Genomic DNA, 14,998 nt, shown 5'->3' with positions numbered 1-14,998 from the left:
AGCGGCGTTCGGGCCCGCCCGCCAATCAGAAGAGCGCCCTGCGGGACGGGGCGGGGACAGCGCCACAAGTGACCGTTGCGCGCCCCCCACCCCCGGAGTGCGCCCCCGTGCGGGGCGGAGCGGGCAGGGCGGGCGCGGCTCCGCCGGGACAAACCCCCGGGGATGGACCCATGTCCCCGTGTCCCCAACAAGGTCAGCGGGGCTGCCCCATCCCTGGGGCTGTACAGATGTCCCCGTGTCCCCAGCAAGGTCAGCGGGGCTGCCCCATCCCTGGGGCCAGACAGATGTCCCCGTGTCCCCAGCAAGGTCAGCGAGGGCTGCCCCATCCCTGGGGCTGGACAGATGTCAGATGTCCCCGTGTCCCCAACAAGGTCAGCGGGGCTGCCCCATCCCTGGCAGCCGCCAGGGCCAGGCTGGATGGGGCTCTGAGCGGCCTGGGCTAGTGGAAGGTGTCCCTGCCCGTGCATAACGGGGGGTTGGAATGAGATGAGCTTTAAGGTGCTTTCCTTACCTAAACGTTTCTATGATTGTACAGTCTCAGCTGTTCTGCTTCAACATGCTTTTTGCATGAAATCACAGAAAGAAAACTTGCTGCTTCGCAACCCATTTTTTACTACTGAACTTCACAGCCCACTGAGCACATTAAAGCAGTCCCTACTGTCGAGTCACCAGGCAGCAACAGTGAAGTTATTGTAAAAACAATAAACTTGTTAACAAAGATGTCTTTTAGAATGAAGTAAGACGCACAGAATCCAGGCATGATTCTACTGATGTAACCATCCTCAGGAGTCACTAACCCACCATAAATCCCCCATCACAGCAGTGACACATCAGCCATCTGCCAGCGTTGGGATGTCACACACCGGGGGTGGCGTTTACTATTGACCCGGTATCCCCTCAGTAGCAGCACATAACATCACATGCTGCTTTCTCTGCCGTGCTTTTCCCAGTTATACAACCTCTCCTTTCTTTAAAAGAGATAAATATGGAAATTTGTGGTTTTAACAGGGGGTTTCCTACATTCCATAAGAAACAGCAAATCTTGGGGCTATTAGCTATTATCTCTACTTTAATAGTAACAAGATATTCCAGTCAGGCCTCTCCTTTTACTGTGTTTGGGGGTGTATGAAGATACCTTGAAACATGTCTCCCTTTAAGGCATTTAAACATCCTTGGCTTATTAGAAAATATTGGAAAACATTACATAAAACACACGAGGTGTCTCTATGTCGGACACACAAAAGACACGCAGGCAGCAGCAGGTCAAGCAGCAAAGATTCTAATTTAATGTCTGACTCCATCCTTATATACATTTTGTACAGAATTGGCCAAAAGGGTCACCACCTTATGAACATCACTGGTGGACTTGACCATCAATCACATTCCTCCTCCTAGAGAAGAAATATGTAAACACATAGATAAGTTGTAAGAAAACAATATTGTTTATGTGAAGCAGCGTGGGAAAGCGGCTGCAAAGGTACAGAATTTCACAGGCAAGAAAATTCAGGGCGACAACAAGGAGCAACAAAGAGCAGCTCTTTCCTGACGCTTAGATAAAACAGGCCATTTCCCTGCTTCGGAAAGACTCTTCCCTCATCCAACAGAGCTCTTTTACGTTCATAAAGAACTGGAATCGGTTCCTTCTGCCAGGCCTGTGGATGTGACCTGGGGCGCGGACAGCCCTGAGGCCACGGGCAGGGGCCGGGCGGCGTGGACGGGCGGAGGAGGGGAGGGAGGAGATGGAGGGGAGGGAGGAGATGGAGGGGAGGGAGGAGATGGATGGATGGAGGGGCGGGACCAGCCGGGCGAGGAGAGGCGGGTCCCGCCGCGGCCGCCCCGGCAGCGCCCGCGCCGCGTATCCGGGGGTGCGGCGGGAACTGCCCTGGAGCATCCGGGGGGAACTACCGCTGGAGCATCCGGGGGGAACTACCGCTGGAGCATCCGGGGGGAACTACCGCTGGAGCATCCAGGGGGAGCTGCCGCTGGAGCATCCGGGGGTGCGGCGGGAACTACCGCTGGAGCATCCGGAGCTGCGGGGGGAGCCACCGCGGGAGCGGCGGGAATCACCGCTGCCCGCTGGAGCATCCCTGGGTGCGGCGGGAATTACCGCTGCCGAGGACCGCGGCGCCCCGCGGGGCGCAGCATGGAGAGCCCCGCGGTGACCTTCACGCTGGCCTACCTGGTGTTCGCCGTGTGCTTCGTGTTCCCGCCCGACGAGGTGCGCTCGGCGGGGCTGACGGTGCAGAGCCTGCTCTCCGCCTGGCTGGGCAGCGAGGACGCGGCCTTCGTGCAGTACCACCTGCGGCGCAGCACCGGCACGCTGCTGGCGCACTCCCTGCTGCCCCTGGGTGAGTGGGGGAGCTCAGGGTTCCTTGGAACCAGCACCCCGAGCTTGGTGACCGGCGGGCTGCACCGCAGCGCATGTACACACAAGGGAAATGCGGTTTAAGGACAGATGGGGAATGAGGGGCTGGAGGGCAGGGCCAGGGAAAGGGACCTGGGGGTCCTGGTCAGTGGGAAGTTGAAGAGGAGCCAGCAGTGCCCTGGCAGCCAGGAGGGACATCCCTGTCCTGGGGACATCAGGCCCAGCATGGCCAGCCGGGCAAGGGAGGGGATTGTCCTGCTCTGCTCTGGGCTGGGGCAGCCTCACCTCCAGGGCTGGGGGAGCTCTGGACATCGCAGTATAAAAATGACTAAAATATTAGTTTCCAGAGGAGAGCAACAAACATGGTGAAGGGCCTTGAGGGGAAGCTATGTGAGCTGCTGAGGGCACTTGGCCTGTTCAGCCTGGAGAAGAGGAGACTGAGGGGAGACCTCACTGCAGTTACAAATTCCTCGAGAGGGGACGAGGGGGACAGACACTGATCTCTGTGGTGGCAGTGACAAGTCACAAGGGAACGGTCTGAAGCTTTGTCAAGGGAGGTTTATGTTGGATATTAGAAAAAGGTTCTTCCCCCAGAGGGTGGCTGGGCACTGAACAGGTTCCTCAGGGCAGTGGTCACAGCACCAGCCCAATGGAGTTCAAGGAGTGTTTGGACAATGCTCTCACAATGTGCTGTGACTCTTGGGGTGCCCTGTGCAGGGCTAAGTGTTGGACTTGATGATCCTTGTGAGCCCCTTCCAGCTCATCATCTTCTGTCATTTAACCAAGGAATGCAAATCGCCTTCCTTTAGTCATATAATTCTCCTAAAACTAAGTGGCATCTCACAGGTAATTTTATTCAACAACCGAATTCAGATCACTTTCCTTTAGGTGTATAATTCTGTGAAAATCAGTGATGCCTAAGAATTTATCTCAACTTGCTTAAGACAAGACGCTTGAATTTGAAGTCATCCAGTACCTCTCTTGGTGGTGAGCACACGGGTTAGATAACCATATGATTCAGGAGTATCTGTTCTTGCAGGTACTTAATTGTTTTCTGAAAGTAATTTTTTTTTCCTTGCAGGTTATTACCTTGGCATGTGCTTTGCCGCACCTGAAAAACATCTTTGTTTTTTCTACCTGGCTTCAAAAGAGTGGAAAACTTTCTTCTTCTTCGCCGTTCTCCTCCCAGCCATCACCAGTGCCCTGGCATATTACTGGTCACGGAAAGGTTGGAATAATCATCCTCTAGCCCGGACACTCGCTGTTCACGCTCTCCCTCAGTCGGGCTGGAGGGCAGTAGCTTCTTCCATCAACACAGAATTTCGGAGAATCGACAAATTCGCCACCGGAGCACCAGGAGCGAGGGTGATTGTTACAGACACGTGGGTGATTAAAGTGACCACCTACTGTTTACATGTTGCCCAGCAGCAGGACATTCACTTGACAGTGACAGACTCCAGACAGCACGAACTCACCCCAGACTCCAACGTGCCTGTGCAGTTCCTCACCATCCGAGTTGCCAGTGTTAATCCCTACGTCAAGGCATTTGATATCCGGTAAAGCAAGTGCTAAACCTGTTATGTTACATGTGTGCTGTTTGATGGTGCTGAGGGACTGCTTCTGTGCCAGATTCCCTGGTCTCATCCCTTCCTTTCTGGTCCCTGCCTGGTGTTCAGGGCTGCTGTATGTGCAGTTCTGCCATGCAGTGCAGGGAAGGTTGTTTAGAAAGCGTCATACAACTGCAACACTGAATACACAACGGATAAACAAAGGGATTGGCCTCTTTGATCCATTCTTAGGGAGAGGATTGTGCTGGATGCAGAAGGAAGTAACTGGATAAAATTAGGTGAGAGATGGAAACAGGAATGAAAGGTAGAATTTTTGATCTTCTAAATTTTGGGTAAGGAGAAATAGCTATTTGTCTAAAACTGTTTTTCATCCACGACTGGATTTTTCCTTGTGCTTAAGGCTCATGATTTTGTCACTGCTCAGAAGAGTTCTCACTGAGCTAGTCAAGCCAACTGCCCCTAAAACAAGGAATAAATCATGTTCCCCTTCTGATTTATGTATTCTCATAGCAGTAAAGCATAACAATTGTGAACTGTTAGGGCTTGTTTTGCAAGGGCCTGTGCTGTTTATCTCAGCAGTCTCTGTGTAACCAGGCTAAAGTACAAGTTCAGCAGAAACCTCTGAGTAGAAGGGTGCTAAAGTCTTCATTGTTGTGTTATTGGGAGCCATGTTAGTGCTCCCAAAACTATATTTGGAATGGTATTTGAGTGTCTTTTTGCTGTAAATTTGTATGTCAGGAGCATTTATTAGGTAATTAGGTAATTAAAAGCAGGCAGATCACCAGACCTGTAGGTGTGCAGTTGGGCAAGCATGAGGAAGGCAAAGGTAATTGTGGTAGAGATCCAAGTGAACAGAACTCAGAACAAGAGGTTAGTTAAGGTAAGCATGACAATGCTAAGAAAAGAGACTTTTATAGACCTCTGACAGTGGTGACCAAATTAGTATTAAACAACTAATGATTTTCTTCTGCAAGCACTTCAGTGCCATAATAGTAAAACTACATCCCCCAGCTGAGAAAATCATGACTTCTTTGATAATTCCTTTTAGGGAAAAAAAGTCCTAAGCCCAAACTGTATTTTGTGACTAAACAGAATAGCATCAAGAACAGTGTTTAAAAGCTGTTCTAATAAGATGTCAGCTGTTCTGATAAGATGTTAGAATGTACCAGAATCATACAGGATCATTGTATATATCCAGAATCAGAATCAATTACAGTGATTGAAATTGATACAGTGAAATACAGTGAAATGTTTCTGGAGGAAAAAAGCTTTTGTGCAGATGGGCCACATTTCCCTGCATGTTCAGTGTGAATTGTTCCTCTGGATATAAATGTCTCTGTGGTTTGCATGAACAGCGTCTGTTAGGTGACATTATTCTGTAGCAGTAAAAACAATAGAGACCACTGAGAGCTAGAGCTAAGCCAGCCTTGCATTGTGCTGGGCTCTGGGAACTCAGTGAGCAGTAGGAAAATGAGGGCAGTCTTCCCAGGACTTCTCCATGAAAACTGTTTAATGAGTGGAAACATTGAGCTGGAGAGTTCTGACACTACCGTTCAGAACTCTTACAGTAAAGAGGGATGACAACAGGGATATATCACTGTAGGGTCTGTGTGAGGTCTCAAGTGCCACTTGAGTGCTTTGGGCATCACTTTAATTTACAGAAGCAGCTGGTGTGAAAAACAGCTTGCTGCAGCCTTAAATCAGCAGTGCTTTGTGACCTTTGTGAAATTTCTGGGATTATGTTATGGTACAATCAAAAATTGTATCATAAAATCATAGAACCTGATAGATTGACATACTTCTGCTTCTTATGTAGTACTGTATCACCTTGTGATGCCTGCTGCATGATACAACTAATTTCTCCTAATTAAACTCCTCAGGAGTTTATAATTGAGAATTTAGATATTGTCTAAGTAAACAGGCATTAAAAAGGTGACAGAAATGGTGCAAACAGCACTTTGCAGTTAATGCATGATTTACTTTTATTCACGCTGATTACTTCAAAAGCCTTTATTTTTGTGTGATGTTTTAGCTGATCTCTGGCATAACCCTTCTGGCAATCTTACACAGATAGGAATGAGGACAGCATGTTCTGTTGAGCAAATTGTGCCAAAAGCAATAACTAAACAGCAGAAGAAGACGATAACACAATGCTGTGTATTTATTCTGACTAATAAATACCAGCTTTTCTTCGGATTCACTTATTTGATGTTAACCTCTGCAAGGTACTATCAGGTATTTGGGTGGATAATGATGGTAACATTTTGCTCCATCTTTTCTTCTTCAGGTTGAACTCCACAGAGTATGGGGAGCTCCGGGAGAAGCTCCGTGCTCCTATCAGCAATGCAGCTAACGTTGTGATCCATCAAAGCCTTAGTGATTTATTTTTAGAAACCTTTACATCTCTGGTGGAAATAAACCAGACATACCATGTTCCAAGCACTCAGGTGAGTGCTTTCTATCCATGTGAGACTGTAACAATTATGCTTTCAATATAAATGAGCCTGTGATTGCTGTGTAAATGATAAATGTTTACCTAGGGCTATCTCAGGTGAATTATGAAGAGAATTCATTGTTGTCAGGTTAACAAAAAGATTTTATTAAAAATGTGGATTAATGACGAATTATGATTAAATTATAATTATCATGTGCTTAATAATCATTTAATAATTAAGCAGTATTCAGTTAGTAATTAAATGGTAATTGAACTGCTTGCTACTTGCTACACTTTTAATAATTCAGCTAGCTTGCATATATGTTTTAGATTTAATATAAACTGTTACTTACCTTGCTGTAGATAACAGATACCAAGTAAGGGATCTCTTGATCTCAAGAGACCCTTTGAGAGGTCTCCTACCTACCTGAGGCTGCCCTCCAGGAGAGCTCCATGAGCTTGGGGGCTGCAGTCACTTACTTAGAGAGTGACTGGTGGTTAAAGTGCCCCTTGGTGTGGGTGTACAGCTGTAGGGCTTAGAGTTTCATCTTTCTGGCCCCTGATAAGATATGGCCTAGATTCCTTAACTTCCTGAAAAGATACAGCCCAGCACAATTTCTTAGGGTCTGGACAGCCAAGGCTGACTCCAGTCAGTCCTCCTGGTCAGTGATGCCAGAAACCCAAGTGCTCTTTGCTCAGTCAGGGTGACGCTTCCCTCACAAATGCTCACCTGCTGTGTCAGTGAACTTGTCCTAAACATAGCTCTGGCTGCTGCTTCTGTTCCTGCTACGAGGAACAAACTGTATTGTGAGCATGGCAGTTTTGAGACATGAGAAATAACATAGTTAAATAAAGTCCCTGTAATAATTGCTACTAAAATGTGATATGAACACATTTGGAAATGATGACGTTGCACTTGCAGAAAGTTTATGGGGAGCCAGAGCCACAACTGCTGTTGCTGTTCTTCAGGAAGTTTGCTCCAGTACAGCTTGCTTTTCTAGACAGCCAGGTTTTGCTGGATCTTCTGCTGAAATAAACTGATTCTTAATAGAGGTTTGCTTTAGTTATAATTATTACGGCTGTTATTATATGGTTGATTATAACAGCACAGAGTCCTACCTCCAGAGAGAGGTAGGAGATCTCACAGAGATCTGGTCATTATTATAGTTGTGCAGCAGTTGGAAGTCTGACTGGGGCACTGTCCAGTGGTCCAGGGGGAGCCAATTAAACCAGTACTGGTGAGCCTGCAGGGAGTCTGTGTCCAGTGTTCAGCTAATGGAGTGAGGGGTTGGTATCCTTGGTAGTGTTGTGCAGCTTATATGGCTTATGAACTAGGTAAAATAAAACTGGATCAGGTGTGTCTGCACATTATGTTGTGTGTTCTCATTGAGCTGCCAGCAAAAAGAGATGGTCACAATGAAGAGAAGATACTAAAGTTGCTTTCTTGCAGAGCATTTAATTCGTGACACATTTAAGTGGCAGCTGAGCTACTGAACTTGGGTTTGACATTGAGTGATAAATGACATCACAGATGATGATAAGGATGTTAAAAATACAACACTGAATTTTTCCCCATTCTGAAGCTGCATTAATATGTTGAAAAAGTTAGTTAATCTTTCTGTGCTAGAATTTTTCCTCCTTAAAAGCTGAGATAAGATCTAATTTCACAAGTTAAAGCTGAGTGGCTTGTGTTCATCTGGATCTGCTCCACAGCCCAGCTGACAGTGCAGCTGAGCAGACACTTGAGCTGACAAGGGAAGAGTCACTGGAGATGGGAACTAGAGACCACAGAGAGAGCTTGTTTTTGTTCCACCAGGAGCATTTTGAACAGACTCAGCTCTCTGTACCTATTCAGTGTGCTGTCTTTTGAGCTTTGTCAAGTTCTTGGACAGCTGGAAGACATAGGAAATGCTAATTATTGTTTATTAATTGTAAAAGATTTCATAGCAAGATGTTGTCCCCATATGCAACTGCAAGTTCATGTGGCATAATTAACTGTGGGCAAAAGCATTTATTCCAATTTTATCAAAAAAAAATTAGGTAAGTTTCTGGATCTTCAGGATTAGCATCCTTGTGTTCAGTAGAGCCCTGGTTTCCTCTTTTATGTCTCTTACTTAGAAAGATGGAAGATAGGAACAGCCATTTGCTGTTTTAATGGGTTAGAACTGTTTGCTTGATTTGTTTTCCTTACTTTATACTGCTATGGTTTTTGAAAAATAGTTTGAATGACAAAGCTGGCTGCTTGCTTACCTTGCTGTTGCTGCTGGAAGGTCTTCAGAGAGTGAAAGAACATTTATTTTTCAGTCATTTTTGTTTAATCATTAGTCTCATGCAGCAGTTCTGGGTTTTATGTTCAAAGAGAAGCTTTGCTGTCATTCATTAGAGAGTGTTCTAATAAATCCATTTGATATCCTCTGGTGGGGCAGTTCTGCCTTGATGATTCTGCCACAGATGATTTTCTAAAAGCCTTTGAAAAGCACTAACAGGAACCGTTGTGTGCAGTTCACAATTTTGATGTTTTTTCTCCTCCCTCAGGAGCTGGAGCCGTGCATAGGGTGCATGCAGACTATTGCCAATATCAAGCTCATCAAGAACTGCCAGGAGCCCAACGAGGGGGAATGCCAGCAGTGCTACTGCCGGCCCATGTGGTGCCTCACCTGCATGGGCAAGTGGTTTGCCAGCAGACAGGACCAGCAGCACCCAGAGACCTGGCTGTCCAGCCAAGTGCCTTGCCCGACTTGCAGAGCCAAATTTTGCATTCTAGATGTTTGCCTAATACGATGAGTAGTAACTTGGGTATGTTTTAACTTTTTTAATTTGACTGTGTTTCATAGTGGGTTTGGTTAAAGGCCTGCTAGAGCTGTTTTTGAGACTTCATGTTCTACCAGGGTACAAACTCTACAGGTTTCTTTTACAGTGTTGAAAACAAACGTAAATCTTTTCAGTTCCTTTCCACTTTTACCTGTATCTGTGGATTTTACTCTCACCTGATGTCAGCTTCTGGATTTTAATTTTGTTTAAACCCCTGTTTTCTTTCTTACATTTTGGATGGAATAAGGTTATCCTTCTATATTTGCAGTACTGTTGTTTTTTCAGGTTTTAACGTAGGTTAAATTCTTTACATTTTTAAATTTAACTTGGGTTTTGATTCTTTAATAAAGGGCTAACTGAGAAAATTGCTTTGGTTAGACTTCATTGATACTTTTGTCATTCTTTAATCCAGTGGTAAAGCTATTATTAATCTTTGCAGTTGTTCTTCAAACAAGTACATTAGATTCCTTCAGCTGGAGGGAGCTACTTCTACTACATCTACTCACATAGGGTTGCAGTACGCTAAGAAATGTAATTCCTGAAGATTTACAAGTCCTGTATGGACCTTTTATTCCATTAACTCACCTGTAGCGTACTTTTTGATGGATGCCTTTATTTCAAACAACAGAAGGATTTGTCAACCTATTTACCTACATTGCTAATACATGGTTAAAATCTGTTGATTTCCAGGAGCTACATTGCTTAGGGTTTCAATGTTCTTTAGGTGGGGGGGACTATTTTTACATATGTTTGAAGGGAGTGCAGCAAACATCTGAGCCTTAATTTGTAAATTAAAATCACAGGTGGGTTTAATAGAGAAAGGAATACTTTAAAGCGTTGGTCTACAAGAATAAAAGCTCTTAACACCTCCCACCTGAATAATCAAATTACCAGGAAATCATGGGCAGAGGTGGCATTACATGACAACCTCTTGATTACCATGACAAGCAACTGGTTTGAGTAGTAACAGGTGGCAGGATGTAAACATGGTACAAGTATTGGAAGCACAACCATAAAGCATTTCATGAGTCTCCGCTGAGCTACAGGTGCTGAATGCACCCACTTGCACTTGCAGCCAGCCAGGAAATGGTTACAAATGTGGCTGCATATAAACTGAAGACAAATCTGCCAGCATTGCTTGAAAACTAACATTTAACTGTTGGGGTTGGATTTAAACTTTGGAACTTATAAATAGTATTCATTTATAAAAATCCAAACTGGTGGAGTTTAAGAACATTTGTTGCTTCAGCATATCTCAGTTGCTTTATATACAACATCTACTATGCAATTAAGTAAACTCCCTGTTAATAAAAGTGGGTTCTCTGTTTTCCATTACCTGCTGTTTTGGATTGTACAGAGTGAAAATTTGACACTGAGACAGGTTGTGTGGATTTATCTCTCTTTCCCAAAGAGATCTTCAGTGGCATGTCACTCTTCATCTGAATAGAATTAAATTTAGTTTCAGAGTTTCAGACAGATTTGTTGGCAAATCTGAAAAGTAATAAAAATATCTAGGAGCTGATCAACAATTGAATTAAAAGTATTTTCTAGTACTTCTGTGGCAAAGTTGTTATTTCCAGATTTAAAGTGGTCTCTGCAGGATTTTTTAACCTTTGGAAGGTTTTTACAGAGCCAGCTGGGTGCTGTTGTCTGACATGCACCTATCACTACACAGCAGCCTTTACAAATAAGCATTTTGTAACATTTGCTTCTGGAAAGTTTACGTAATGTGGCATGGATACAAGATATGTAGCCATTGAAATAGTTGCAGGATAGAGGGTAGGATTTTGGAGCTGTGGTTTTGCCATCCCCAGTCATTCACTTCCTGAACTTTGGCTGTTTGGAGTAAAAATATTTATTGTAAAGAGTGTGAAGCTAAAATCATAAAGGCCTTGAGAATTTTAGATGCATGTAGTTGCAGATGATTTACAGACTAAAACCAGGTCAGTTATCAATAGCATCTCACATAATAAAAGCTTTAAATTCCTAATTGCTCTTGCAGTGGAATCTGCTCTGAGTTGACTGGAAGTTTTCACTTCAGTGGAACTTTCCTTTTGTTCACCCTACCTCTTTTGTCAATATAAAAGTACAACAGAGTAACAGTCATAAATGTTTTTTACCCTTGCATCTTTTAATGCTCTATCCACAGAAGTGCCTCTTAGAAAAGTTAGTAATAATTACAAAACAAAATTACAATTTATGTTAATGATAGCACCGGACTTATATTCCTTAAAACAAGTAGTTTTCCCCAAGTTTAAATTCTCAAAGCAATCTGACATGCCTCCAACATTTGGGAGTTTCTTAAAGGCTGTGTTAGAGAAACTACTTGTTAAAATTCCATATGAACATGAAAATAATAGAGTACCAAAATAGGCATTTGCTTTTGTGATAGCTTCAGCTTATCATCCAAAGAGCCACATGTACATACAGGGGCATTAAATGAGGATTGGGTTTAGAATCAGTTTTCTTGCAGCATTTTGTAAGAACAACAACAACAACAAAAAACACCAAACCAAAAACAAAACAAAACAAACAAACAAACAAACAACTAAGTAATGCAAATTACTAAAATATTTGAAATATATATTTTTTTATTATTGTGTGTAAATCACTAATAGTGATTTAGTTCTGCATTTCCAGCTGTGTGTATGCTTTTCCACATCACTGATTTGTGGGTGGGTAGTGCTGGTAATCTGAAGTATCTTATATAAATGTGATGTCATTAAACTAAAGACAGTCTGTGGGTGCACTGTGTCAATACAAATACCCCACAGGAGTGTATCATGTATAGCCCAAATTTCCTGGTGTGCTGCAGCTCAACAAGTCTTTCTCAAAACATGGGTCATGGCTTTATAATTTATTTCCACAGTTGTATTACTTCTGTAATTGTAGTGTTCCAGAGCATATTGAGAAAATATGTTTCCTGTTGCTTTTTTTTTAGGTTAACATAATTTGTCAACCCAAAAAAGACTTTTTTTCCAAGCAGGAGATATTTTTAATCCATTATATGAGTACAGCTTTTCTACCATGAGGTTTGGCATAGCTTGAAACCAAAATACCAAGTTATCATGAGATCTCTTCAGTGTGGGTATTTTTGTTGTGTTGAAACTGGACCAAGCTGCCCAGAGAAGCTGTGGCTGCCCCATTCTTGGAAGTGCTAAAGGTGTTGAGTAGGACTTTGAGCAGCCTGGTCTAGTGGAACGTGTCCCTGCCCATGGCAAAGGGTTGGAACTAGATGATCTTCCAATTCAGACCTTTCTCTGATATTGCAAAACTTGCTAGACTGCAGCTAAGCACCATTCCAGTCAGGACAAACCCCAGTAAGACTGAGGTTCTCAGTGCCATTTTAAAAGAAATGTTTGTTGGCTTTGAGCTGTTTAAGGAGTTGAGATATAAATACTCAAGCTCTTACATGGATTACAAGACATTTTCTTCCAAAGACATACTGCAGGATTTCTTATTTGTGTTTTTTCAGTTGGTGGGGTTTTTTTTGTTAGATAGCTTACCTGTTTAAAATGAACAGTATTATTTGCATAGCCCTTAAGGAAAAGGTTTAATAAATACATGCAGTTAATCTTAAAACTCTCTGAAGTGCTCAATAAAAATACAGTTGATTATTTGTAAGACTTCTGGTTTTAATTTTAAAGTTATGTTTACCGTATAAAACTTCATATGGAAATCAGTCTGGGTTATCTGTATGCAGTATATTAGAGAGAACATGGAATAAATACAAATAGGGCTTCAATCCTCCTGAAGGTGTATATGGTAAGTCCTCCTTGAATGGATTTTCCTACTACAGCCTGAATGCAGAGAGTTGCATAAATGGAAGAAGGTGTGTATGAAATCTCTGTAAGAACCTCAGGGAAAAAAGCCTCCAAATACTTTTCACAACTACCAGATGGGAAGAAGTCATGAAATCAGTAGAAGCAATGACTAAAAATTTGTCTTTCAGAGGAAGCACTGGCATGTAGCAATAGGTGTGTCCTGTATAAACATTTATTTATTTGTGACCTTGCTCAGATTTATTACCGAGCACCAGCAATAAAGAATCAATTGTGTTCCCATATCACGTTCCTGTAGTAGAGGACCTGTTGGAGTGTGTCCAGAGGAGAACCATGAAGATGTTCAGAGGGCTGGAGCACCTCTGCTATGGAGACAGGCTGAGGGAGCTGGAGATGTTCAGCCTGGAGAAGACTCCAGGGAGACCTTGGAGTACCTTCCACTATCTAAAGGGTCTCCATGAGAGCTGGAGACGGACTTTCGACAAGGCCATGGCATGGCATGACAAAGGAGAATGGCTTTAAACTGAAAGGGTTCAGGTTAGATACAGGGGAAGAAATTCTTTACTGTGAGGGTGGTGAGGCACTGGCAGAGGTTGCCCAGAGAAGCTGTGGATGGCCCATCCCTGGAAGGGATCCTGTTCAAGGCCAGGCTGAATGGGGCTCTGAGCATCTTGCTCTAGGGAAAGGTGTCCCTGCCCATGACAGGGGAGTTGTAAGTAGATGGTCTTCAGGGTCCTTTCCAACCCAAACCAGTCTGTGATTGTATCAAACTGGTTAGCCTGCAGCTAAGTACCATTCCAGTCAGGATAACCTCAGTAGGACTAAAGTTCTGAATGCCTTTCTTAAGAAATGCTGGTTGACTTTGAGCTATTTAAGGAGTTGAGATACAAATATTGGAACAAGTTACCTTTAAGGTCCTTTTCAAGTCAAACTGTTCTATGATTCCATTAATGGTATGAAATGTGGGACACATTCCTGTAGCATGTACATTGTGGTGGCCACCACCCCCTCATGACGTCTAGGAGGAAAAAATAACTTGTCCCAAAACTAATCCTTGGCTATTGCGTGAGGAGGTTGTCAGAGTCTGTCCAAGGATGTGATATGCCTCACGTCTGTCTCCAATGATTGAGGACTGAGACCCCAGACTCTGAAAGGAGCCCCTGGCCTGGCTGAGGTGGAACATTTGCCAAGTCTCAGAGGACTGGTGTGCATCTCCATGAGAACAGAGTGCAAGAACAGTGGAACTGGTCACAGTGGACTGAGCCGAGGCTGCCTGTCCAAACTGCTCTGTCCGTACCAGAGGTGGGGTTTGGAGCTTGTTCCTGAGCATCCAACCTCAACACAGGTGTTTCCTGCCTTGGCTCTGTGCCCCTGGCTTTGGTTCCCTTTGCTCTGTGCCCCTCGCTTTGGTCCCCGCCTTGACCAACCTATAAAACCTCTGGAGACCCCGCTCACTTTTGTGATCACCCCACTGGAGAAGATCACGTCTATGGGCATCTCTAGGCCTCGTCCCTCCACGTTGGTACCTATAATCCCCTTCCCCTCTTTCTCTGTTTTTCTTACTATTCTTTATTTCTCTCCCCACTATCGCACTTGTTGGCACTAAATAAAGGTGCATTTTTGATTGAGTAAACTGAGTTGTCCCGCGCTGTGTCTTTTGCGCTCTGAGATCCTTAAAACGAACCATCAGATTCCCCGCACGTATTTGCGGACCCTGACAGAGGTAACGCCGTGACGCGGGACCCCGGGTTTTCCCCTCATTTGCGAGCGGAGGATGCAGCCGGAGGGAGGCGGTGTGAGGGCAATGGTGCCCTCGGTGTGAGAGAAGCTGTGTCCGGGCCCTCACAGGGGGGCAGGACGAGCAGCACCTCCGCAGGAACAGCATCGTCCCGGGGTGTCCCGGCCGCGGCACCGCCCGAGCCCTCACAGGGGCAAAGGACGCTTTTCTCCCCTCGAGTCAGACCGAACAGCACCCCCGCAGGAACACCACTCCCACACTGACAGCACCGTCCTGGGGTGTCCCGGCCGTGGCACCGCC

The 14,998-nt window shown here is 44.6% G+C and overlaps 1 protein-coding gene across 1 annotated transcript; it reads left to right on the top strand.

The window, feature by feature from the left end:
* Window positions 1-1,993: 1,993 nt before the first annotated feature.
* Window positions 1,994-11,676, top strand: TMEM129 (transmembrane protein 129, E3 ubiquitin ligase). Its single transcript, XM_083862193.1, has 4 exons — window positions 1,994-2,348; window positions 3,447-3,921; window positions 6,221-6,380; window positions 8,903-11,676. The coding sequence occupies exons 1-4, from the start codon at window positions 2,144-2,146 to the stop codon at window positions 9,149-9,151; spliced, it is 1,089 nt and encodes a 362-aa protein (XP_083718319.1). The 5' UTR covers window positions 1,994-2,143; the 3' UTR covers window positions 9,152-11,676.
* Window positions 11,677-14,998: the final 3,322 nt, after the last annotated feature.

This window comes from Zosterops lateralis, assembly GCF_965231275.1.
Source record: "Zosterops lateralis genome assembly, chromosome: 5".
Taxonomy (NCBI): Eukaryota; Metazoa; Chordata; class Aves; order Passeriformes; family Zosteropidae; genus Zosterops; species Zosterops lateralis.
This window is presented reverse-complemented; position numbering and strand designations above follow the sequence as displayed.